The sequence below is a fragment of the Triplophysa dalaica genome, chromosome 14 (assembly GCF_015846415.1).
Source record: "Triplophysa dalaica isolate WHDGS20190420 chromosome 14, ASM1584641v1, whole genome shotgun sequence".
NCBI lineage: Eukaryota > Metazoa > Chordata > Actinopteri > Cypriniformes > Nemacheilidae > Triplophysa > Triplophysa dalaica.
This window is the reverse complement of record NC_079555.1, coordinates 12,226,102-12,251,377: the sequence shown is the minus strand read 5'-3', so window position 1 is coordinate 12,251,377 and position 25,276 is coordinate 12,226,102. Positions and strand designations below refer to the sequence as shown.

Below are 25,276 nucleotides of genomic sequence, written 5' to 3'. Positions count from 1 at the left end.
ACTGTATTGTATTTCTTAATTTTTATATCCATAGGCCCTTATTTAAATCATCTGTGTAACTGTTTTTTGTATTGTTTGATGGTCTCTGTGTTGTTGCTTATTCTGTGTACTGGATGCTCCTGTCACCAAAACAAATTCCTTGTATGTGCAAACATACTTGGCAATAAAGCTCTTTCTGATTCTGATTCTTCTGATAGAGGTTCCAGAGGTCTGGCCTGGGATGCCCAGGAACCGTGACAGGGACTAGGGGTACAATCTGCTACGTCGTCCACCCAGGGGATGGTTCGATGGCTGGCAGTGCGGATCTCTCGCCGTGGGGAGGCCCCCGAGGATGGAGATCGGCTTTGTTGACTTACCTGCCTGGCGATGCAGCTCAACTTGTCATCGATTTAAGAGTGCTGAGGGCTGCTGAGTATACTCAACGTTGCGTCTCGCCATAACATAACGTCAGGTTGCCGAACACCGTCGTGAAAAGGGGAAAAAAAAAGAAGGAGAGGAAAAGTCCTTGAAGTGGGTTGTTGGGACGGGGCAGGGCCCCTTCTTTACTGTCGAGAACTGCTGGTCGAGACAGACAGAAAGGGAACTCATGTTGAACATTCTTCTCCTCTGGATAAAGTGTTCTTTGCAAACTCTGAATGCAAGATAATAACAAATTAATTTTCTAAAGGGTTCTAGGGATCTCCTGCAATTACGCCACGGACCACAAGGGATCAAGGTACCCCCGGTTGAGAAACACTAGACTAGACAATCTGACCAATCATTTCAGAGTAGGCTGACAGAAAGGAAGGGGATTAGACAGATGAATCGCTGAACGAATCATCTGAGAGTCAGTAAAGAAGTAAGGTAATAATAACTGCCTATTATTAGAAAATGAAAGTGTTTTACACCATGTATGTACGTAAACCTGTTGTTGGACACTCCATAGACCAAAGTAGGATCTTAAAAATCATAAATCAATTATTTTGCAGCATTAGTTAACAAACGGAAAACTGATTACAGATTAACATTTCCAGAAGCAAAAACAGGTGGTTAGAAGGCTGGAATATGTGTTTCCTTGAGAACAATGAACTACAATGTGATTGGTACTATGTGTCTCCTGAGATCTAATGCCGTGACAGGCTTCACATGTTTGGGATCTCAGACTGTATAAATCCGGTGGTCTGCTACATGCATGTTACAGAGCTGCTATGCTGACACTTCATCTGCTTGAAGTGCAGCTCCCCAGACACCAGTATTAATTTAAACAGCAATTTTATATTTAGTTTTAGTCATAGTCCTATGATTAAATGCAAATTAGTTAAAGCACAATTTTTATTATACTCATTCAATGGCTTCAAGTTATACATGAAAGAATCTGACTTTTCTGGGCAGAACCCAGATGCAGACAGTTAAAGTTGAGATAAAATACTTTTTTACCCACGAAGGGGCAAACTAAAAAAAAACAGGAACTCGTTGTAGATTGAAAAGGCAAACAAACACTTTCCCCAAGGGGAAACAAGAACAAAACAGGGTATTATCCGGGCTTACAAGATCTAGGCAGGAAAATGGCAAACACGTCAAAACGAACCAGCACAGGACAGAGGGAACTGGGGCGTAATAAAGGGGAACACAAAGACGGGAATGAAACACCGATGGGGAGATTACTGGGAACTAGAGGGAGGGGCCAAAGCACGAGACAAGTGGCGCAATGTCATAACAAACAGTCACGTGTCTCCACAGTAGACGAAACACACACACAAGACATGGTACAGTCATGACCCTGTCTACAAAACTACAAAACTCTGGACAAGAAGGACAGGGTCATGACAGGCTGTGATAGGCTGTTCTGCTTAAAGCTGTAACAGATCAAAATGTTATGCTGTAACCCATATTTGTTAATTTTTACTAAATCTTATGAAGATTGCGACAGTCGTAGTTACTTTTTATTCTGCAGGGGCAGTATTCCCCATTCACCTTGAATTTGGAGAGCATTTTTGTTCACCTTGTTGTCCGTTTTTTTCCAAAGCATCTGTTAATTTCCAACCCTGATGTAAATATAATGATAATAAATAATGATATGTATGTTGGGATCAGATCGCTCTTATCCAATTAATCATCTGTTAACGGAGCCTAACGCTAACCTACACAATGAAAAGTTTTTCACTAATCCCAAACCCAAAGCGAAATAGTGAAACTTAATTCAAATACAATGTTGCCTTCTTGAGCATCTCTAGATCGGCAACTGCACTACACTGCTGCCGAATGTCAAAGTAAAGACTTCGTTCAAGGAGAGATATCATCAGATGTCAATCAATATTTCAATATTAGCAGTGAATCAACCCACTGGTTGTGGTTGGTCTGCTAGAACCCCTCCCTCAAACAAACACAGGGATAGCGTTGCATTTCTGAATCTTAATAAACGGTTTGTTGACAGCAAAAAAAGTAGCTGTCTGTTTGCAGCTATGACTGAGGATGCTTCTCCGACAACATAAACAACAAACTGCTGCTTCTTCGCCGTTTGCATTGATATTCAGGGTTGCACCAGCAACATTCCCTGCTTACCAATGGTCTGTGTATGTAATTGCATGTCGACGCACAAGTAAACCAATGCGTAGCTTATGGCTTAGGGGCTCCGGTGCAGGTCCAATTCATAACCATAAATCCGCCTTAAATAGTTTACAATGTGGCTGTGTGTGAATGCCAAGTTGTAAAGCTGAAAGTGAACAAATAACAAAGTCACTAAATACGGAAAATAAAAAGATTTGTAAATTCAACATTTTTATATCTGTTAAGTACATAAATGTAAGCCTCACTTAAAATTACTAATGACCATAGAATGGTTTTCATTTGCATTAAAATTTTTAATTAAAATTCATGCGACGGTATGCAGAGCAGTGGAGGCTGCTGCACATGCTTTTTGAGGGTGCAATAAACCATTTTATATGTGATATTAACTATCATCACTACTTTAGCTAACAAAGGTTTAACTATAAAAGCATGTGATGGTGTTTATTAACACTAAAAAACGTAAAATAATGAAAACAAATATTGCAATAAACGTATAATTTATAATAGTAAACTGTTGTAAAAATTCCTAGATACACAATGTTTTTGAACCATAACATAAAATATTAAAATAAAATATTAAGTAGTAAATATTAAGTTACAAAACAGTATTTTCCAGTTTATCAATTCAGTAATGTAGTGTATGGAGTCTTCAGGAGACTGTGGAATTAATAAAAATAACCATAGCTAGAGAGTAACACTGTTAAGTGTTTTGGTTGGCTATCCATCTCTTCTGTTACACGATAGTAACTTTTCAGTTAACTTTAGTTCAGTAAAGAAAAATAACAGTCCATCGGGTGTCTCATCATTTATTTGTGTTAAGCTATACAACATAGTTGTAGTTAGAAGCCTATTTTTGAAAACATTTATAAAATCTACATATAGCTTTTAAATATAACAGCACCTCAGAATTTACTACAGTTTACTGGTGTATATAGCAAAAAGTGTACTACAATTTTACAGAGAGTAAACAGAAAAAAACAATAACAAGGATTACTTACGCAGCACATAGCATCCTGATTATAGTGGGTTATCTGCTTTTGTCCCTTTGCACTCGCGCAGTGTAAAGACTTTATACTTAGGGCGAGTAAAGCTCATCCTTTACCACTTTTGGAGTGAATTTGTAAATCACGTTCATGCAGTCTATACTTCTAAACTTGTATTTAAACTTCATTATGTTCCGTTACGGGGTTCTGGATGAGTAAAGTAAAACATTTCAAACTCAAGATTGATACACAAGACAATTATAGAGTAGCCTCAGGTCACCTGGCTGCATAATTTGTCTGGCGCCCCCCACATAGAATATATTTGTCATGTCACAGAAATTAACCAAATACAATTGAACATAATACTTTCAATGAATGTGATATATTTAATATCACAATCTCTAGCGAAGCAACAGTGAATGGCGTGGGCGTGTCAGACATGAGCGCTTTTTTTAAATTGTAATCTTCCATTGGATAGGTAGGTAGGGGGTCCCAGAGCTTTTTGAAAAGGTGGGAAGCCTCTACCTTCCATCCTTACGGTGCATCGGGAGGAGTTCTGATGGGGATACCTGCATGCTCTCACCGTCAGGGGAGAGCTCATGGGAAATATATGCCGACTGAAGTAGTAAACCGCGGGAAGGTCACCAAGGTGCACCTAGGGAAGGTGGGTACCGATATTGAGGATACATCAGACGGAACCTGAGTTACAACGTCTGGTAGTATTTTGTCCGGTTAGAGCTATATATGGATAACTCAGAAGGTACCCGGCCTAAGGGGCACGGCTAATCTGCCCAGCCAGCCCGCAGGGAGTGCATGCTTAGTGATGGATTGGATGCCTGTTCTTCAACTCCTGGGGGAATGGAGCGCGGAAGAGGCGGGTTACGCCTTCTCGCGCCCCTTAGGAACCGAATGATCAGGTCGTGCTGTCCAAGAGCTTTACCAGCAACTGAGTCATGATGAGCGGCAACATACACTTTCAGTGTGGAAGGGGAGAGGTTAGTCTCAAGTCTCTCTTGTAAAAAGGACAACACGTTCCCGATCATGCATCTGCGTGGGTATTCTCTGCGAGACGAACACCAGGACGAGAAGAGGTGCAACTTAGAGGCGTATAGCCCCCTTGTGGCCGGGACCCTAGCCATCAATCAGGCTAGGGTCCCGGCCACAAGGGGTCTATACGCCTCTAAGTTGCGTCTCTAACTTGCGTCCAAGGGCCAGACATAGAGATCCAAGATGGCGCCAAGAAATATAGATCCAAGATGGCGCCGCAGATGGCTGCCTCGGTGTGGAGCTCTCCAGTTGTTTTAGTGTTTTTGTTAGTTTGTCCTGTTTCATGTTTTTCCCATACAATTAGTTTCACAAGAGGTGAACTGCTGAACATTCGGCACTGCACACCATCTGATATTTTACCGGTTTTTGATTATTCGGATGTTTTATTCAACATCGTAGTCGGAGGCGCAGCAGCGCTGCTAAAGCACTCCAGGACACGCAAGCGTGGTAAGCGAGCCGGCGCGCTGATCAGGCTCAGAAAGCGCGGCTTTAAAACTGCACTGCCTAGCATACATCTGGCGAATCTGCGCTCTTTGCCAAACAAAACGGACAAACTTCTTCTACTCTGCCGGACAAATAAGGATTTTTCAAACTCTGTTGTTTTGTGTTTTGTGGAAACGTGGCTGAACGACTTTATCCCGGACAGCGCGTTACATCTGCCCGGCTACCTGCTGTTCAGAGCGGACCGCGACGCAGAATCAACAGGAAAATCGCGCGGAGGTGGGGTATGTTTCTACATCAATGAAAAGTGGTGTACAGATACAACAGTGATGAAGAAGATGCGCTGTCTCGACCTAGAAGCACTCTTCATTAACTGTAAGCCCTTTTACTCGCCGAGAGAGTTTTCCTAGTTCATTTTCGTGTGTGTTTACATTCCTCCGCAAGCGCACGTGAGCGTGGCATTACAACAGCTCGCCGATCACATCACAGACACAGAGCAACAACATCCGGACTCTGTTATCATTATTCTTGGCGACTTTAATCATGCAAAACTTACACTCGAGCTGCCAAAAAACAGACAACACATCACATGCCCAACCAGAGACAAAAATATTTTGGACCACTGCTACACCACAATAAAGAATGCATATCGCTCTGTCCCTAGAGCAGCTTTAGGACTGTCTGATCACTGCCTGGTTCACCTTATCCCAGCCTACAGGCAGAAACTAAAATCTGCCAAACCTGTGGTAAGGACTGTTAAAAGATGGACCAACGAAACAGAGCTTGCCCTACAAGCCTGTTTCGAGTACTCCGATTGGAGTGTTTTTGAAGCTGCTACCACCGATCTGGACGAGCTCACAGAGACTGTAACATCATACATCAGTTTCTGTGAGGACTTGTGCATTCCTACCAGGACCTCCTTAAAATAAAACAATGATAAACCATGGTTCTCAGCAAAACTCAGACAGATTCGCCAGGCCAAGGAGGATGCCTACAGAAACGGGGACAAGGTCTTGTACAGGCAGGCTAGGAACACATTGACAAAGGAGATCAGAGTGGCTAAGAGAAACTACTCTAAAAAGTTAGAGTAGTTTTCATCCAATGACCCTGCGTCTGTGTGGAAGGGCCTTAAAGACATCACTAACTACAAGCCACCATCCCCCAATTTTGCAGGCAATCAACACCTGGTCAATGATCTGAATGACCTTTACTGCAGATTTGAAAATGCTAATTTAACACCTCACTTCAACTCTGACATTCTCTCTACACAACACCTATCACCTTCAGTCATCCCACCTCCTGCACTTCAGATCAGTGAAGAGGATGTGTGCAGAGTCTTTAGGAAACAAAAGAGAAGAAAAGCACCAGGCCCAGATGGTATCTCCCCAGCCTGTCTTAAAAGCTGTGCTATTCAACTGGCCTTCATCTTCTCAAAGATCTTCAACAGATCACTGGATCTGTGCACAGTTCCTTCCTGTTTCAAGTGCTCCACCATAATCCCCATCCCAAAGAAATCCAAAATCACAGGACTGAATCACAGGAGACGATTGTGGATTTCAGGAGAAACCCCCCTGCACTCCCCCCTCTCACCATCATGAACAGCACTGTGGCAGCAGTGGAGTCATTCAGGTTCCTGGGCACCATCATCTCTCAGGACCTGAAGTGGGACAATCACATTGGCTCTATTGATAAAAAAGCCCAGCAGATGTTGTACTTCTTACATCAGCTGAAGAAGTTAAACCTACCGCAAACTCTATTAAAACAGTTTTACTCAGCGGTCATAGAGTCTGTTCTCTGCACATCCATCACTGTCTGGTTTGGCTCAGCCACAAAGTCAGACCTCAGAAGACTACAGAGGACGGTTCGGACTGCTGAGAAGATCATTGGTGCTCCCCTGCCCACCCTCCAAGAACTGTATACATCCAGAGTGAGGAAAAGGGCTCAGAAAATCACCCTGGACCTCTCACATCTAAGCCATCATCTCTTCACAATGCTGCCGTCTGGTCGGCGCTACAGAGCACTGAGCACCAAAACAACCAGACACAAAAATAGCTTCTTCCCTCAGGCCATCTACCTCTTGAACAGTTAATTTATTTTTTAAATATTTTCTTGCGTGCAAGACGACTTCTTATGTGCAATTAACTCTGTGCAATAATAACAAAGTGCAATCTTCAATATCCTTCAGATAATACAATGTCTATTTTTTATACAACTTTTTCTGTAAATTATATTTCATCTTGCTGTATATAACGCATACCTTTTACTGAAATAGTCTATTCTATTTTTTACTTGTACATATTTACATACACACATAACTTAACTCTCCATAGCTTTACTCTTATGTTTACTGTATTGTATTTCTTAATTTTTATATCCATAGGCCCTTATTTAAATCATCTGTGTAACTGTTTTTTGTATTGTTTGATGGTCTCTGTGTTGTTGCTTATTCTGTGTACTGGATGCTCCTGTCACCAAAACAAATTCCTTGTATGTGCAAACATACTTGGCAATAAAGCTCTTTCTGATTCTGATTCTTCTGATAGAGGTTCCAGAGGTCTGGCCTGGGATGCCCAGGAACCGTGACAGGGACTAGGGGTACAATCTGCTACGTCGTCCACCCAGGGGATGGTTCGATGGCTGGCAGTGCGGATCTCTCGCCGTGGGGAGGCCCCCGAGGATGGAGATCGGCTTTGTTGACTTACCTGCCTGGCGATGCAGCTCAACTTATCATTGATTTAAGAGTGCTGAGGGCTGCTGAGTATACTCAACGTTGCGTCTCGCCATAACATAACGTCAGGTTGCCGAACACCGTCGTGAAAAGGGGAAAAAAAAAGAAGGAGAGGAAAAGTCCTTGAAGTGGGTTGTTGGGACGGGGCAGGGCCCCTTCTTTACTGTCGAGAACTGCTGGTCGAGACAGACAGAAAGGGAACTCATGTTGAACATTCTTCTCCTCTGGATAAAGTGTTCTTTGCAAACTCTGAATGCAAGATAATAACAAATTAATTTTCTAAAGGGTTCTAGGGATCTCCTGCAATTACGCCACGGACCACAAGGGATCAAGGTACCCCCGGTTGAGAAACACTAGACTAGACAATCTGACCAATCATTTCAGAGTAGGCTGACAGAAAGGAAGGGGATTAGACAGATGAATCGCTGAACGAATCATCTGAGAGTCAGTAAAGAAGTAAGGTAATAATAACTGCCTATTATTAGAAAATGAAAGTGTTTTACACCATGTATGTACGTAAACCTGTTGTTGGACACTCCATAGACCAAAGTAGGATCTTAAAAATCATAAATCAATTATTTTGCAGCATTAGTTAACAAACGGAAAACTGATTACAGATTAACATTTCCAGAAGCAAAAACAGGTGGTTAGAAGGCTGGAATATGTGTTTCCTTGAGAACAATGAACTACAATGTGATTGGTACTATGTGTCTCCTGAGATCTAATGCCGTGACAGGCTTCACATGTTTGGGATCTCAGACTGTATAAATCCGGTGGTCTGCTACATGCATGTTACAGAGCTGCTATGCTGACACTTCATCTGCTTTTAAGGGTCCTGTTATCTCAGGCAGAAAAGCCGGACTGCAGGCCACAGTGGCATCACAAGCAGCCTGAACTAGAGAAAGATGGAGACCTGATCATTGGGGGTATCTTTTCCTTCCGCACAACACAAGACGGCTACCAAGATTCCTTTACAAAAATGCCGGTATTACGTCCATGCAAGGAGTAGGTATATTTAAGAAAAAAAAACATAATTTGTCTTGAATTGTCATATGAATTCGTCTGAACACTCTTAGGGGAAATGTATGTTTATTGTTAAAAAAAGAAACACTGTCTTTTAAAGTAAGAAGGCTAAAGATCCAAGTTTTGTCTTAACATTTTTAATTCTGTCAACTTGGCTTTACAAGTAATTTCAGCTTTTTAAAATTACTTCAACATATCAAAATTAGTAAAATGGCCAAATCATAGTAAGTTGAATTAACTTGTAATGCCAAGTTGATGTACTTAAAAAAATTGTTGCTGGCTTACATTTCTATTGCATTTAATATAAATATATAACATTGCTGACATGACATTTTCCTTTAAGTTTCAGTTTCCGAGAATTCAAGCTTGCTCACACAATGATGTTTGCAATAGATAAGATAAACAAAGCCACAGATATTCTTCCCGGAGTAACACTGGGTTACAAGATTTACAATGAGTGTGGATCCACAGACATACTTAGAGCAGGAATGGCATTGATAAATGGTGTGGAGCAATCACAAATATCAGAAAACTGCACCAAGCCACAGACCGTCCAAGCAATTATTGGACATTCCGGGTCAACACCAACTATGAGTTTTGCACGGATTGTCGGAAGATTTTATATACCGGTGGTGAGATATCAAAATTTTGTTTATTTTTTTATGTTATAATTCTAGTTTTGATATAAAAATGTTGTCATCATATACGCATAATACTCTTTTTATTCTTCTGTCTGCAGATCAGTCATTTTGCTACATGTGCTTGCTTGAGCAATAGAAAAGAATATCCCTCCTTCTTCAGAACTATTCCTAGTGATTACCATCAGAGCAGAGCGCTGGCCCAGCTGGTCAGACACTTTGGCTGGATGTGGGTTGGAGCGTTAAGCAATAAAAATGATTACGGAATAAATGGGATAACCACATTCATTATGGCTGCTCATGAAGAGGGAGTGTGCATTGAGTACACTGAAGCCTTCGAAAGTACTGGTCCATACAACGAACTACTGAGAATCGTGAATATTATCAAAACCTCTACATCACAGGTAATAATGGCCTTCATGTCACACAGAGAGATCAAGATGCTGGTTGAGGAATTATACAGGCAGAACATTACAGGTCTGCAGTGGATTGGAAGTGATGCTTGGATCACAGATGATTCGCTTGCAGACGGCCCGGGCCACTCTCTGCTAATCGGGTCTGTAGGATTTACTGCCCGCAACGCACAGATCCCTGGACTAGGCCCTTTTCTACAAGAAGTCCATCCATCTCAGTTCCCTAACAGCACATTTCTCAGAGAATTCTGGGAATATGTCTTTGACTGCTCTTTGACTCAGAGTAAGGTAAAAATGAAATGTAACGGGTCAGAGCACCTGCGTGATGTGCAGAACTCCTTCACTGATGTTACTGATTTAAGGATCTCTGATAATATATATAAAGCTGTTTATGCAGTGGCCCATGCAATCGATAACTTGCTTTCATGTGAGCAAAACAAAAGCTCAATTTCTAATGCCTGTCCAAAGCTTAATCAAATGAAGCCATGGCAGGTAAGGCCAGAACATTTTCTATGAACACAATAAAATAATCATAAACTATAACCATATGTAGCCCGCAGACACTAATGTTTTTATTCACTTGTGTGTTGAAGGTCTTAAACGTCTTAAAATTTGTAAATTTTACCACACGCAGTGGTGAAAATGTATTTTTTGACAACAACGGAGATATCCCAGCGAAGTATGAGCTGATCAATCTGCAAAGTGTTAATAAAGGAAAAATGAAGGTCCAAACCATAGGCTACTATGATGCTTCTTTGCCTAAAGGTCAGCGTTTCTCCATGAACAATGTTCTGATAGTCTGGAGAGAAGAAAGTAATGGGGTAAACAATGTGTTTTAGTTAAAAAAAAATAAACCTACAAACACAAATATATTTGGAAGTAAAGTCAAGTAAATAGATTTGTATTTGTATATGGCAGGTTCCTGTTTCTGTGTGCAGTGAGAGTTGTCCTCCAGGCACTAGAAAGGCTGTGCAAAAAGGACGACCTGTCTGCTGTTATGACTGTATTCCATGTCCACCAGGAGAGATCAGTAACAGAACAGGTACACAATAATCTTATTATCTAGTATTAGATAAGAGATATTAGACATTTTGATATAAAATTGCTTTTTTTGCCTTTCTAGATTCCATTGCTTGCCTCAAATGCCCTTTTGCACAGTGGTCAAATACAAGAGGAGACGCCTGCATCCCAAAAGAAGTTGAATTCTTGTCATATGATGAAATAATGGGAATACTTCTAGCATTGTTTTCATTAGTTGGGGTCTTTTTCACAATAGTAACCATGCTTATTTTCTACACCTACAGAAGTACACCTATTGTCAGAGCCAACAACTCAGAGCTGAGCTTCCTGCTGCTCTTCTCATTGACTCTGTGTTTTCTCTGTTCACTTACTTTCATTGGTCGCCCCACTGAGTGGTCCTGTATGTTACGTCACACAGCGTTTGGGATCACTTTCGTCCTCTGTATCTCTTGTGTTCTGGGTAAAACATTAGTTGTGTTAATGGCCTTTAAAGCCACACTTCCAGGAAGTAATGTCATGAAATGGTTTGGGCCTTTACAACAACGTCTAACTGTTCTTGCCTTTACAATTATACAGATTTTGATCTGTGTGCTTTGGTTAACAGTCTCTCCTCCTTTTCCCTTTATGAATTTAAATCATTATCAAGACAAAATCATTCTAGAATGTGATTTGGGTTCAGCTGTAGGCTTCTGGGCTGTGCTGGGTTATATTGGACTTCTGGCTGTCATCTGCTTTGTTTTAGCGTTCCTTGCGCGGAAATTGCCAGATAACTTTAATGAAGCTAAATTGATCACTTTCAGTATGCTCATATTCTGTGCAGTTTGGATAAGTTTTATACCGGCTTATGTAAGTTCACCTGGGAAGTTTATTGTAGCTGTGGAGATATTTGCCATTTTGGGCTCTAGCTATGGTTTACTGTTCTGTATTTTCTTGCCAAAATGCTATATAATTTTACTGAGACCTGAATTTAATACTAAAAAGCTTGTCACGACAAAAACTTTACATTAAATATGAATAAAGTTTGTGAAAAAAATCACCAACATAGGCTGTTAGACCATTTCTACAAATAAAAAAAAAACATGACTGAACTATTGATTCAATAGTCCAAACAGATTAAGTAAGCATAAAACTACAAATGAAATAGAGACATAGAATAAATAAAGACCAACAAAAGGCAACAGTCACCATACCACAACACGCCTCCTTCAAAGATACATTTGTTTTTCCATTATTTAGGATAAAACAATAAACATATTAAACAATCCTATAGTATGTTTGTTATTTATGTTGCCTTGTTCAATAATTATGTTGTTCTTAAAAACACACATTTACTATTTTTCTGAAATATATTTTTTTGTGAATACATTTATTTCCATTAGGAGGTTGAGGGCTTTAGACATTAGTTTTATAATATTAGTTTAATAAAAACGTTTGTGTTCTACATGGAAGCAGGGCGCCCCCTTATGGGCACAAAAGCTTACTAAAGCTTTACTGAAGCTAAAACTCTTAAGAAGTTGTTATTGTTCATTGAAATAAAATTAAATAAATAATTGGTCTAAATATTATATGAGACAATTAAACTAACCAAATATAAGAAATATAATAAAACCAGAACTGAAACAAAAATCAACGAAACGTATACAACAAATAATAAAAGGATAAAAACACGATTGATAGAAAAACTACAATTAAAGGTACAATTTGTGATATTAAGGAGGATCTACTAACAAAAATGCAGTTTAAAATAGTGTACATAACTATGTCTTCAGAAGTGTACAAAGATGTTACAAAACGAAGTGTTATGTTTTTATTACCTTAGAATAAGCTTTTCCCCTTGCATGGAATTCACCACATTGTTTCTACAACTGCTCTACAGAATGTGTTTAGTAAATATGTTATCTCATTCGACAAAGAGGCTAAAACAAGACAATATTTTAGTACTTTGCAGCAACCAAAGTACAGCTAATTCAAAATATTAATACAACTAAAACAACACTAGAATCACTCTGGTTAACAAACGTCATGCAGCAATGGCACTAGGTGTCAGAATAGAGTCTACTTCTACTATCAGTATAAAGAGCCAGCTGACATTAGCAAATATTTACTAGTAAATGCACCTTCTCACAAATAAATTATGAAAACAACATTGTAATGATCACTGCAGTTGAATACTAATGGTTGCTAGTTTTATGGTGACATTCTCAGATTAGACAAACGGTCTTGGATATTTTGAAGCGCACACAGGAATGACAGGTCCGTAGTGTCAGAGTATATCACGAAAATGTCCTATTTACCTGCGCAATGTCCTTTGAACTGTTGAAAAAGCACTATAACATTCACAAATGTACTATTATTTCTACATATCCACATGCTGTGGCCTTGTGCTTATAACCGCATCCCAGTCCTGCTGACTTACAGCCATAATGCACATTTTGTTGTTTAAATTGTTTTGAAGTTTTATCAGTATCAGATTTAGAAGGCCTTTGACTTTTGTTACTTGTGTTATTTCTGCACATACCTGTGATGCTCTCAGCCATCTGGCACTGCCATAGCAATTTCCTGTTTAGTTTGCTTGATAGTCAAGTTTAAAAGATGATGTAACCTACGTTCCACTTTATTTTCCAAAGCAGTATAAGATTATAAGTATGAATGTGGTTCATTCTCATTGGCTACGTTTCAAGGCAGAAAGCACGCAATGCATTTGTAAAAGCAACACCCACAACGTGGAATAAAACGGTGTTATATAAGACCGCATCAGTGGTTTATCGTCTTAATAAGGGGCAAGAATGGGGTTCCTGCACACATGGCTTCTGTTCACAATGGTGAGAGCAGCCGACCCTCCATGCAAGTTATGGGGGCCTCCAAACAGCCCTCAGCTCAAAAGAGATGGGGATGTGATAATTGGGGGCATCTTCTCCTTCCACAACAGCTGGGAGGAGATGATACCCACATTCACATCAAGACCAGAGCGGCCAAAATGTAAGAGGTGAGCAGTGATATATTGTATGGAGATTATTTGACATGTACAAATTAAGTTAAAATAATTGCTGTAATTTCCAGAAGGTATTTTCGGAAGGAATTTTAATCATTGCATTCCTGACCTGTTTGACCAAGCAAGACTAAATGATAACTTTGACTGTATTTTATAGTTTGAGCCTCAGAGAGTTTCAGAATGCTCAGACAATGGTATTTGCCATAGAAGAAATCAACAACAGATCTGATATTCTTCCGGGTGTCAAATTGGGTTACAAAATCTATGATTCATGTGGATCCATAGAAATGGCTCTCAGAGCCTCTCTGTCACTAGTTAATGAGGAAAATGCTTCTCACTTGTCCTGTCAAAGACCTAACACAGTCCAAGCTGTCATCGCAGAAACATCCTCAACTCCAACTATTGCCATATCAGCTACTGTTGGACCTCTGCACATACCGGTGGTATGTATTTTTATGTGTTGATATTGCTCTTACCGACTCATTTTGCAATAACGTGTAAGAATGTTCCTTCTAATACATTATTCTATTGTGTTTAATGGGGATCCTGCAGATCAGTCATTTTGCGACCTGTGCCTGCCTCAGCGACAGAAAGAAATACCCATCATTCTTCAGAACTATTCCCAGTGACTACTACCAGAGCAGAGCACTGGCCAACCTGGTGAAATATTTTGGCTGGACATGGGTGGGGGCTCTCTGCAGCGATAATGACTACGGAAACAATGGCATGAACACATTTATCAAAGCAGCCACAGAATTCGGAGTGTGTGTGGAATTTTCAGAAGCATTTTTCAGGACCGATCCTAAAGAAGAAATTCTGAGAATCGTGAACATTGTTAAAAGTGCAAACTCTAAAGTGATTGTGGCTTTTGTATCTTACTCGGACATGGAAGTTCTTCTGGGTGAATTAGCCCAGCAGAATATTACTGGCCTGCAGTGGATTGGTAGCGAGTCTTGGATCTCTGATATGAACATTGCTACTGGTAAATGGCAGCACATTCTCAGAGGGTCCATGGGCTTTTCCATCCCAACAGCTGAAATAAGAGGCCTTGCGGAGTTTCTTACCAAACTTAGCCCATCGTCTGGTGTAGATCTGTATAAAGAGTTGTGGGAAACTGTATTTGAATGTAAAATCCCCTCACAAGAAACTGCATTAAGTGGTAATATATGCAAAGGCAATGAAAGCCTGATCAATGTGCAGAACCAATACACAGATGTCACAGATTTACAGATCGCTAATAATGTATACAAGGCAGTGTATGCTGTCGCTCATACTCTAAACCGCACAATGAACTGTTCAAAATGGGATCTAAACCAAGGTGGTGTAAACAAATGCCTGGATAAAATCAACAACACGTGGCAGGTAGCATGAGCTGCAGAGATATTCAAGCAGTCATGTCAAGTTTAAAAAATATATATATATATTATAACTTGGTTTTCCTCTTCAGGTACTTAATGCCTTAAAGGAAATATTTTTTTTTACGGGAACTGGTGAAAAGGTGTACTTTGATGAGAACGGAGATCCGGCAACGAGGTACGACCTCTTAAACTGGCAGCAGGGGAAGGATGGAACAACCAAATTTATGAAAGTGGGTTTCTATGATGTATCTTTGCCACCTGATTTACAGCTTTCATTTAACAACACAAGCATAGTCTGGGCCCAAAATGAACACAAGGTAATTCTTGTAGTTCAAAAAGCAGTATGTGTGCTTTTGCTGGAAACTTTATAGAGTAATTTGGCGTAAACTGTTACCTTTTATAGGTGCCTATTTCCGTGTGCAGCGACAGCTGTCCTGTAGGCACTAGGAAGGCTGTTCAGAAAGGAAAACCTATATGTTGTTATGACTGTATTCCATGTGCAGATGGAGAAATCAGCAATGAGACAGGTATGCTACATTTCATGTCTAAAGCAAGATTAATAAGAAAGAGGGTTCTCAGATAAAAAGTAACTGTTATATTCAATTTACATCCTCAGATTCTCTGACTTGTCTCAAGTGCCCTTCTACCTTTTGGTCCAACAAATGGAGAGACACATGTGTCCTGAAACTTATAGAATTCCTGTCATTTGAAGATGTGATGGGAATTATTCTAGTAGCGTTTTCTTTGTTGGGTGTATCTTTTACATTAGGCATTGCTGTAGTATTCTTTATACATAAGGATACCCCCATAGTAAAAGCCAACAACTCAGAGCTGAGTTTCCTGCTGCTCTTCTCATTGACTCTGTGTTTTCTCTGTTCACTTACTTTCATTGGTCGCCCCACTGAGTGGTCCTGTATGTTACGTCACACAGCGTTTGGAATCACTTTTGTACTCTGTATCTCCTGTGTTCTGGGGAAAACAATAGTTGTGTTAATGGCGTTCAAGGCCACACTTCCAGGAAGTAATGTCATGAAATGGTTTGGGCCCATGCAGCAAAGACTTAGTGTCATTACCTTCACTTCATTACAGGTCATAATTTGTGTGCTTTGGTTAACAATATCCCCTCCTTACCCATTTATGAACATGAATCTTTATCAAGAAAGAATAATATTAGAATGTAATGTGGGTTCAGCTTTTGGTTTCTGGGCTGTGTTGGGTTATATAGGTTTAATGGCTCTCTTGTGCTTCATTCTGGCATTTCTGGCTAGAAAGCTGCCTGATAATTTCAATGAAGCTAAATTCATCACTTTCAGTATGCTCATATTCTGTGCTGTGTGGATCACATTTATTCCAGCTTATGTCAGTTCTCCGGGAAAATTTACTGTAGCTGTGGAAATATTTGCCATTTTAGCCTCAAGCTTTGGATTATTATTTTGTATATTTGCCCCAAAATGTTATATAATTTTACTAAAGCCAGAGCAAAACACAAAGAAACACATGATGGGGAAGTAATGATTATGCATGTGGTCATGTAAATTAAATTTAAGACTACATTATATAAAGATTGTAATTTTAGCTTTAATTTTTTGTTTCTGTTCTCTATTACAGTATATATTCTCTAATTTCTAAATTAAATTATCTTTTTCGTTTTACTGAAATAATGTATAAAACAAAATATGAATAACAGGCAATATAGGCTACTGTAAAGAGGCCTATGTTTGGTAAATATCCATCAATATTATCTTCGCAACTTAACAATTGTCACAATGTGTAGTAATTCTTTGGCATAATTGTCTGCATAATCACATGGTATGCAGTCTTACTGACACCAAAGCAGTTTAAAATTATTCCAGTCCCACTTTGAGACATTTCCAGCATGCTCGCTGTCCAATACCAATGCAACAAAATATGCAACAAAAGTTTAAGGATTTAAGACTCATTTATAATTGTATGCTGTTTACTCAACTTAAATGAATGATGCCATACAATATTCCGACGTGTATCCTTCAAACATCTCTAACAAGCATTATAAATAGCTGAAATCATATCTGAAGCATTACGTCATAAAAGTCCTCAAACTGAAAACCACTATGAAAAAATCTTTGAAATAATTCGCTTTACATCTCTACAAGATGTAAAAACGTTGCAAGTCTTTAAGAAATAATAAAAAATAATTAACCTTGTGTTAAACTGATGTATAGCAGGTAAAGAACAGTACATCCTCTGTTCAGGGTGTCAGCTAAAGCTATATAAAGGCGGAATGTTGTATCTGGTCACAGAGCATTTGAGAAGATCAGACCCACAATGCTGTATCTGGAGTTGCTTCTGTTCATGTCAGTGGTCATCAGGGCACAACAGCAAGTTTGCAGGCGACAGGGCAATACACAGCTGCCTGAGTTTCTAAAAGATGGAGACCTAAAGATCGGGGGCATATTTACATTTTACACCGGTTATACTGGTGTAATTCCGAAGTTTAACCGCTTTCCGCCTCAACCAAAATGCAAGGAGTACGTATGTTTTTAATAGGCAAAATTGCATAACTTTATACACTAATTGTCTTAATGTAGTGTAACTTGAATTATATTGTTATGCTTTGTTTACACTAAATGTACTGTTTTGTGCAAATGTATTTCTACTCTAACATGTTGCATCTTTATCTCCTTATTAAGTATCAATTACAGGGAACTTAAATTTGCAATCACCATGATCTTTGCAATAGAGGAAATAAATAAAAATCCAAGTATCCTTCCAAACCACACACTGGGATATGAAATCTATAATGCCTGTGGATTCTTCATCCTTCAGTCTGCACTTGCACTTTCCAATGGACAAGAACCTGTCATTGATGAAAGAAACTGCACAAAGATTAAAACTGCACATGCTATTATAGGACATTCGGCATCAACTCCAACCATTGGGTTTGCGAGAATAATGGGTCGATTTCATATACCCACAGTAAGATTTACCCCTCAAATTTAGCTTTAGTATACAGCTATATGTGAAGTAAAGCTAATCACCATACTTCATGCCATTTGTTTTTTCATTGTCCCTCTCTGTTAACCCAAATATTGTTATTAATTATTAGTCTATATATTGTACTTTCAAATTGTATAGTATAATGCAATGTAAGTCACTTTTGATAAAACCGTCTGCTAAGTGCATAAATGTTAATGTAAAGAGGACAATATGACAATATATTACTGTGGTAAAATGCTTCCATTTTGTTTTCTTTTAATATATTTCAATACAAATTATATTATAAGCAAATGTTAATGAATTTAACAGGTTATCAGTATTTAGTTTATGCCCTATTCACTTTAATGACCATGACTTCACAAATTTGTTCAAAACCTGATAATACATAATATTTCAAAATATTTTTAAAGCACTTTGTATGCTTGAATGTAATAAATATGAGCTATTTACGTTATTAGAACAGACACCTAGAAAAAATCCAGCAACATAAATATTTCTAAAACATCTTATATATATATGTGAATATTTTTTCAACATTTTGGAAAACCTAAAAAATAAACGTTAGAATATGTCATTTTTAAATGCATATCCACATTATTTATTATTCTGTATTTTATATTAGGATGAAAGAATGGTAAAAGAAAGGTCAATCTGTGAACAAAAGAAATCACTTGCATGCTGTTCTCACAAAAGTATGTTTTTGAAACAGATCAGTCATTTTGCCACCTGTGCCTGCCTGAGCAACAGAAAAGAGTTTCCTTCGTTCTTCAGGACCATTCCAAGTGACTACTATCAAAGCCGAGCGCTGGCCCAGCTGGTCAAACACTTCGGCTGGACATGGTTGGGAGCCTTAAGCAATGAAAATGATTATGGTATAAATGGCATCACCACATTTATTAAAGCTGCTCAAGAGGAGGGCATTTGCATTGAGTACTCGGCCTCATTTGAAAGCACATATTCAATAACTTCACTAACAAAAACAGTAGAAATCATCAAAAGCTCCACATCAAAGGTAATAATGGCCTTCATGTCACACAGAGAGATCAAGATGCTGGTTGAGGAATTATACAGGCAGAACATTACAGGTCTGCAGTGGATCGGAAGCGATGCTTGGATCACAGATGATTCGCTTGCAGACGGCCTGGGCCACTCTCTGCTAATCGGGTCTGTAGGATTTACTGCCCGCAACGCACAGATCCCTGGACTAGGCCCTTTTCTACAAGAAGTGCATCCATCTCAGTTCCCTTATAGCACGTTTCTCAGAGAATTCTGGGAAAATGTATTTAAATGCTCATTTAGTGCGAATAGTGAGCAAAGGAAATGTAATGGCTCTGAGAATTTAGCATATGTTCAACATCCTTTCACTGATGTGTCTGATCTGAGATTCATCAACAATGTCTATCAGGCTGTGTATGCAGTTGCTCATGCACTACACAATTTACTCTCATGTAAGCAACAAAAAGGCCCTTTTAGTAATGCCACGTGTGGCCAGACCATGACAATACAACCCTGGCAGGTGAGATACTTTACATAAACAACACTGATTAAAATAAATGAAAGCATACTATATATAAACTATGCAATCATTGATTATGTATTTTATGTACAATTAAATATACTGTATTGTTTTCAAATGTCTAAATCATCTTTGTTATTTCAGGTTAATAGGTTAAAGCCAGCTATTTAAAATTAAACTATAATGAAAAATTAAATCATTGTTCATATATGTGGAGTAGATTTCCATACAGTGTAGCAGTTTAGTGTCTAAAACACAGTTCTTAAGTTAAAAAAACTATTTAAAAAACCTATGATAAACTATGAAATTACTAAATACTTTATATATTTTGTTTTAAAACATGTTTCCATGTAGAGCATGTTTACCTATACACAAAATGCATTTAATAGCTTTCCCATATAGCAAAATGTCCTTGAATCACCTTTTGTTATTTCAGGTTTTACATTATTTACAAACTGTAAATTTCAGCATGAAATGGGGAGAAACTGTGTTTTTTGACAGCCAAGGTGACCCCCCTGCAAGATATGAACTGGTAAATTTGCAAAAGGTCACAAAAGGCACCATGGAGGTGGCAACAATTGGCTACTATGATGCAACCCAGCCCCAAGGCCAACAGTTTACCATGAACCCCGTCAACATCATCTGGGGAGGTGGACTAAAGAGCGTAAGAGCCTCTGTTCAGATTAACTTTCAGATCAAAACATGTTAGCATGCTCAGATGCATTGTAAAGGCATAAATCAACAAGACAAGCATGCATAAACGTGTGCAAACATGTCACACAGCATATTATTTTTATATTATTGTGCACTAGCTTTTCCCTGATGTGTGGCAGGTGCCTGTCTCTGTTTGCAGTGAGAGTTGTCCCTCTGGTACTAGGAAGGCTGTACAGAAAGGAAGACCCATCTGTTGTTATGATTGTATTCCATGTCCTCCAGGAGAGATTAGCAACACAACAGGTAACATTTCCTTAATTGCTCTTTTAACACTTGCCGTTCACCGAAAGAGAATCAAATGGAGATATTTAACAATCGTTGACATCTAAATAATTATACAAAATAAATGCAATATTGTCATCCAAATCTCTTTTAAAACAGTTTTTAAACAAAAGGATGCATGTTTGACCTAACAGACTCATTTCTATTGCAATTCCATTTCCATCCACACCCAGATGCATCTGACTGTTTGAAGTGCCCTTTTGGATACTGGTCCAATAGCAGAAGTGATGAGTGTATCATAAAGACAGTGGAATTCCTGTCATTCACCGAAATCATGGGTATCATTTTGATGATGTTTGGGTTAATCGGTGCATTTCTAACCTTGATTGTATTTGTAGTTTTCTTTCAACACAGAGACACTCCTATAGTAAAAGCCAACAACTCCGAGCTGAGCTTCCTGCTGCTCTTCTCATTGACTCTGTGTTTTCTCTGTTCACTTACTTTCATTGGTCGCCCCACTGAGTGGTCCTGTATGTTACGTCACACAGCGTTTGGGATCACTTTTGTCCTCTGTATCTCCTGTGTTCTGGGGAAAACAATAGTTGTGTTAATGGCCTTCAAGGCCACACTTCCAGGAAGTAATGTCATGAAATGGTTTGGGCCTTTACAACAGAGACTCAGTGTTCTTGCCTTTACACTTGTACAGGTTCTTATTTGTGTGCTTTGGTTGACAATATACCCACCGTTTCCATATATGAACATTAACCATGATAGAGAAAAGATAATCTTGGAATGTCATTTAGGTTCTTCTGTAGGTTTCTGGGCTGTGCTGGGTTATATTGGCGTACTAGCCATCTTGTGCTTCATTCTGGCTTTTCTGGCTCGGAAGCTGCCTGATAACTTCAATGAAGCTAAATTCATCACATTCAGTATGCTCATATTCTGTGCTGTGTGGATCACATTTATTCCAGCTTACGTAAGCACACCTGGAAAGTTTACAGTAGCTGTGGAGATATTTGCCATTCTGGCCTCCAGTTATAGTTTGCTGCTATGTATTTTTATTCCAAAATGTTATGTCATTCTTTTAAGACCGGACGGCAACACGAAAAAACATCTACTAGGAAAAATGGCACATTAACAAGAACTTATGGGAACAGCACATATTGAAGCTTTCAAAAGTAATAAAATTAAATTAAAGACTTTTTAATTTATTACAAATCATGGTACAAGAAAAATGTAAATGTTGTAAAGAACACATCAGACCAAACAGTGAAAAAACGAAACCTAGTTGGCCATCCCACGGAAGGACACATTTATGATATCCCTCCAGTGGAAAAGGCTGTAGGCCCACTAATGCAAGAACTTCACAAGCGCATTTGAAAGTACTGTAAGCAGTCATAACGATTTGTTTTGCAGTCATGGCATATGCATACATCAAATGTTTTTATCTGTTTAAAGTAATGTATCTAATGTAATCTGATCATTGATCCTCAGAATTGTTACTGCATTGTACCAAATAAAACACACATTTATTTGTGTACAAAATTCCTACCTTTGATTTAAACGACACCTCTAAAATGTGACTTCTTAAGTATTCAAAAACTTGTCAACCAATTATGATTTTCGCATATTAATATATTTCAGCAAGATATTTTAAAACAGAATAAATACAACAACAAAACCACTCACAGCCTTGTTTTCACTCACATAAAAATTAAATTGCAAAATGGTGCATAAATAGTCTATCTTAATATGTGTTTAAATTCCCTGTTGTGTTAAATATTTTGTCAGATTGTTGATATTATTTAAAATATAATTTAATTATTTACTCTACCCTAAAATGGAAATTCTGACATGAATTACTGACCCTGAAGTCCTACTATAACCCTAGGTCTGCTGTTCAGCTTCGGAACACAATTAAGATAGTTCTGATGAGGTCCAGGATCTTTCTTACTCCCCCGATAGACAGCAACTTAGAAAGTCAAGAAAGACATCGTTGAAATAGTCCATGGATGTGTCCGAAATTGCCCCCTATAGACATCCCTCATCATAGTGGTGTCCGAATTCATAGTGGATATTATTGAGTGCACTCATTCAATCCCATGATCCATCATAATAACAAGTGTACAACCGATGTTCACTCAAAGCTAGCTCCTAGCTATCTATCGAGATGCTAACGCTGAATGAATTCCCGTGTCTCGGCGGAAGATGGCGCCCACAGCATTTCCAGTGCAACAAGTTTTCACCCGCTCCTTAACGTGGACTATACTAGTGAACTAATTTAGGGAATAGTGAATGATGGTATAGTGGGCGATTTTGGACACGGCCCATGTGACTCCAGTGGTTCTGTTTGTGAAATTTAGCGGCATCTAGTGGTGAGGTTACGAATTGCAACCAATGGCTCATTTCACCCCTCCCTTTTGAAAACTATAGTGGCTTACACAGGAAATATACTTCATCACATTTTCACTTCTTTGCCAAGGAAGATAATATTTATGAAATGCGCTCTGAAGAGCAGTTTGCCCATTTATGGCTACTGTAGGAACAAACATGGTAAATTCCATGTAAGGGACAGTTTGTGGTTATATAGACAAAAATATTTCAGTCTTAGCTAATAAAAAACACAACGCTTCATTATGTAAGGTTTTTATACAACGCTGAAGATATAGTTACGTATATTATATTACATTTCTGTCTATAGATCCTCCTTAATATCACACATTGCACCTTTAACTGTATAAACAGACTTGACACTTTTTGTGCGCAAACAACCAAAAAATAACGGCTTTACTCAACAATTTCCTGACTTCCGTGTCAATCTATAACGCATATGATGATGCAGCAGCCAGCGTTCACGATTCATGCGTGTTGGCCAGGCGCTGGAGCCGCCGTTCACGACTCATGCATGTTGAGCTGACACAGAAGCCGCCGTTCTACATCAGTACCACATGCATGTGTCATGTGGTCTTCAAGACACGCATTGGGCTCTGAGGCGGTCATGTGGTAATTGTTGAATAAAATCGTTATTTTTATTTGTTTGTGCACAAAAAGTATCCTTGTTGCTTTATACAGTTAAGGTTGAACCACTGGAGTCACCTGGACTATTGTGTCTATACTATATGTCTTTACCCACTTTCTGCACTGTGAGTGATGGTTATGCTGCAACAGGGAGTCAAAAAGCTCTTGGACCTCATCAAAACTTTCCTAATTTGTGTTTAAAAGATGAATGGAGGTCCTAGGGTTATTGTACGACTTCAGAGTGAGTAATTCACAGCAGAATTTTCATTTTGCGTGGAGTATCCCTTTAATGTTTTAATTAAGTTATGTAATAAATCTACTTGTAAACATACCAGTGTACTTTGATAATTGTTGGCTCTTAAGGCGAACGTGAAATGTTCATTTATAAGACACATCTGCCAAATGAAAAAATGTACATTTCCAATTTTTCGGCTGGTGCTGGTATTTTCTAAAAGTGTTTGTGCACTGCATTCACCTCTGGGAATTGGCCCTTGTGCTGCCCACAAACTGTCCCTTCCTCCGTCACTTATGGAGTGTATAAATCTAGCAAGATATCTGGAAGAAGAACTCCACACCAGCCCAGCCTCTGAGATGAGAGGAGCCACTGTGGTTCTACTTGCTCTTCTGACAAGAGCACTGAACCCTTGCTGTAGATCAGTAAGCCTGGGAGATGCAGAGAGACAGAATGAACACAGAGGTGTCAAAGTTAGCAGAGCCTTTGTGACAAGTCATGAACCCATGACATGTGATGGGTGGGTATGATTTGCTTATTTATTTATTTTTATTCACAACTTCTCATTGCTGATGTATTGTTATGTTAATATGTTTGTACTTAACATTGATCCAACACTTGCTGTTGCCTAACAATTAAAGATGGAGATGTGATTTATACATTGCAACTGTTCATATATGTGATGTTATGGTTCAACTGTGCAGTTAACCATGAAATATTTTTCTGTATTAGACCCTATTGCATTTACTTCCAAAGGGTGTAAGTTCTTCTGTTTGTAATCTTATTTTAGCTGCATGGTAGAAGAATGTTCTACATATTTGATGATTCATCCTGTGAAAAAACTTGAAGTGATCACAGTACAAGTTGTTATTGTAAGATGCTCAGGACTCTGTCTCTGCCTCTGTGGACTGAAACTGCAAAACCTGGATGTGCAACACACATTAGAGCCTAAGCAGAACACTCTGGGCTTACATGAGGTGAGCATGAGGTGTTAATACAGAATGCCCAAGTAAATTCAAGAAAGGGGAAGATGACATGCAATGCAAACTGTAAATCTTCAGCTACTATTGGAAACTCGTTTTAAAAAAAAATTGTCCAACTGTGTGAAATCTGTCTTTAAACCTCTTGTACTGTAATTATCTCCCCTTTTCTTATTTTTTGTTTAGGTTTCCCATTCATCTTCAAGGCCGTGTACAAACTACTGCCATGTGTATCTCCTGATCTTGACATTTGTGGACAGTCACCACTTTCCTCCTGTTGATCTGCTTTCCCAGAAAAATAGGAAAATCTCAGACAACTGCTTAACTAATGCACTGCACATGGTCTATAAACTCAATGTCAAAACTCTCACGAGAGTGATGAGCTGTGTGTGCTACTTCAAAGTTGATCTTTTTGTGACTGCAAAAGA

The 25,276-nt window shown here is 38.8% G+C and overlaps 2 protein-coding genes and 1 pseudogene across 2 annotated transcripts; all 3 read left to right on the top strand.

Annotated features, from left to right (window-relative positions):
- Positions 1–4,798: 4,798 nt before the first annotated feature.
- Positions 4,799–11,848, top strand: LOC130435962 (extracellular calcium-sensing receptor-like). The gene is made up of 9 exons (XM_056766857.1): positions 4,799–5,393; positions 5,730–5,906; positions 5,973–6,099; positions 8,578–8,751; positions 9,113–9,401; positions 9,509–10,312; positions 10,414–10,641; positions 10,739–10,862; positions 10,944–11,848. The coding sequence occupies exons 1-9, from the start codon at positions 4,799–4,801 to the stop codon at positions 11,846–11,848; spliced, it is 3,423 nt and encodes a 1,140-aa protein (XP_056622835.1).
- Positions 11,849–13,728: 1,880 nt separating this feature from the next.
- On the top strand, positions 13,729–16,702 carry LOC130435450 (extracellular calcium-sensing receptor-like; annotated as a pseudogene).
- Positions 16,703–17,866: 1,164 nt separating this feature from the next.
- Positions 17,867–21,756, top strand: LOC130435532 (extracellular calcium-sensing receptor-like). The gene is made up of 5 exons (XM_056766226.1): positions 17,867–18,145; positions 18,876–19,682; positions 20,119–20,346; positions 20,516–20,639; positions 20,852–21,756. The coding sequence occupies exons 1-5, from the start codon at positions 17,894–17,896 to the stop codon at positions 21,754–21,756; spliced, it is 2,316 nt and encodes a 771-aa protein (XP_056622204.1). The 5' UTR covers positions 17,867–17,893.
- Positions 21,757–25,276: the final 3,520 nt, after the last annotated feature.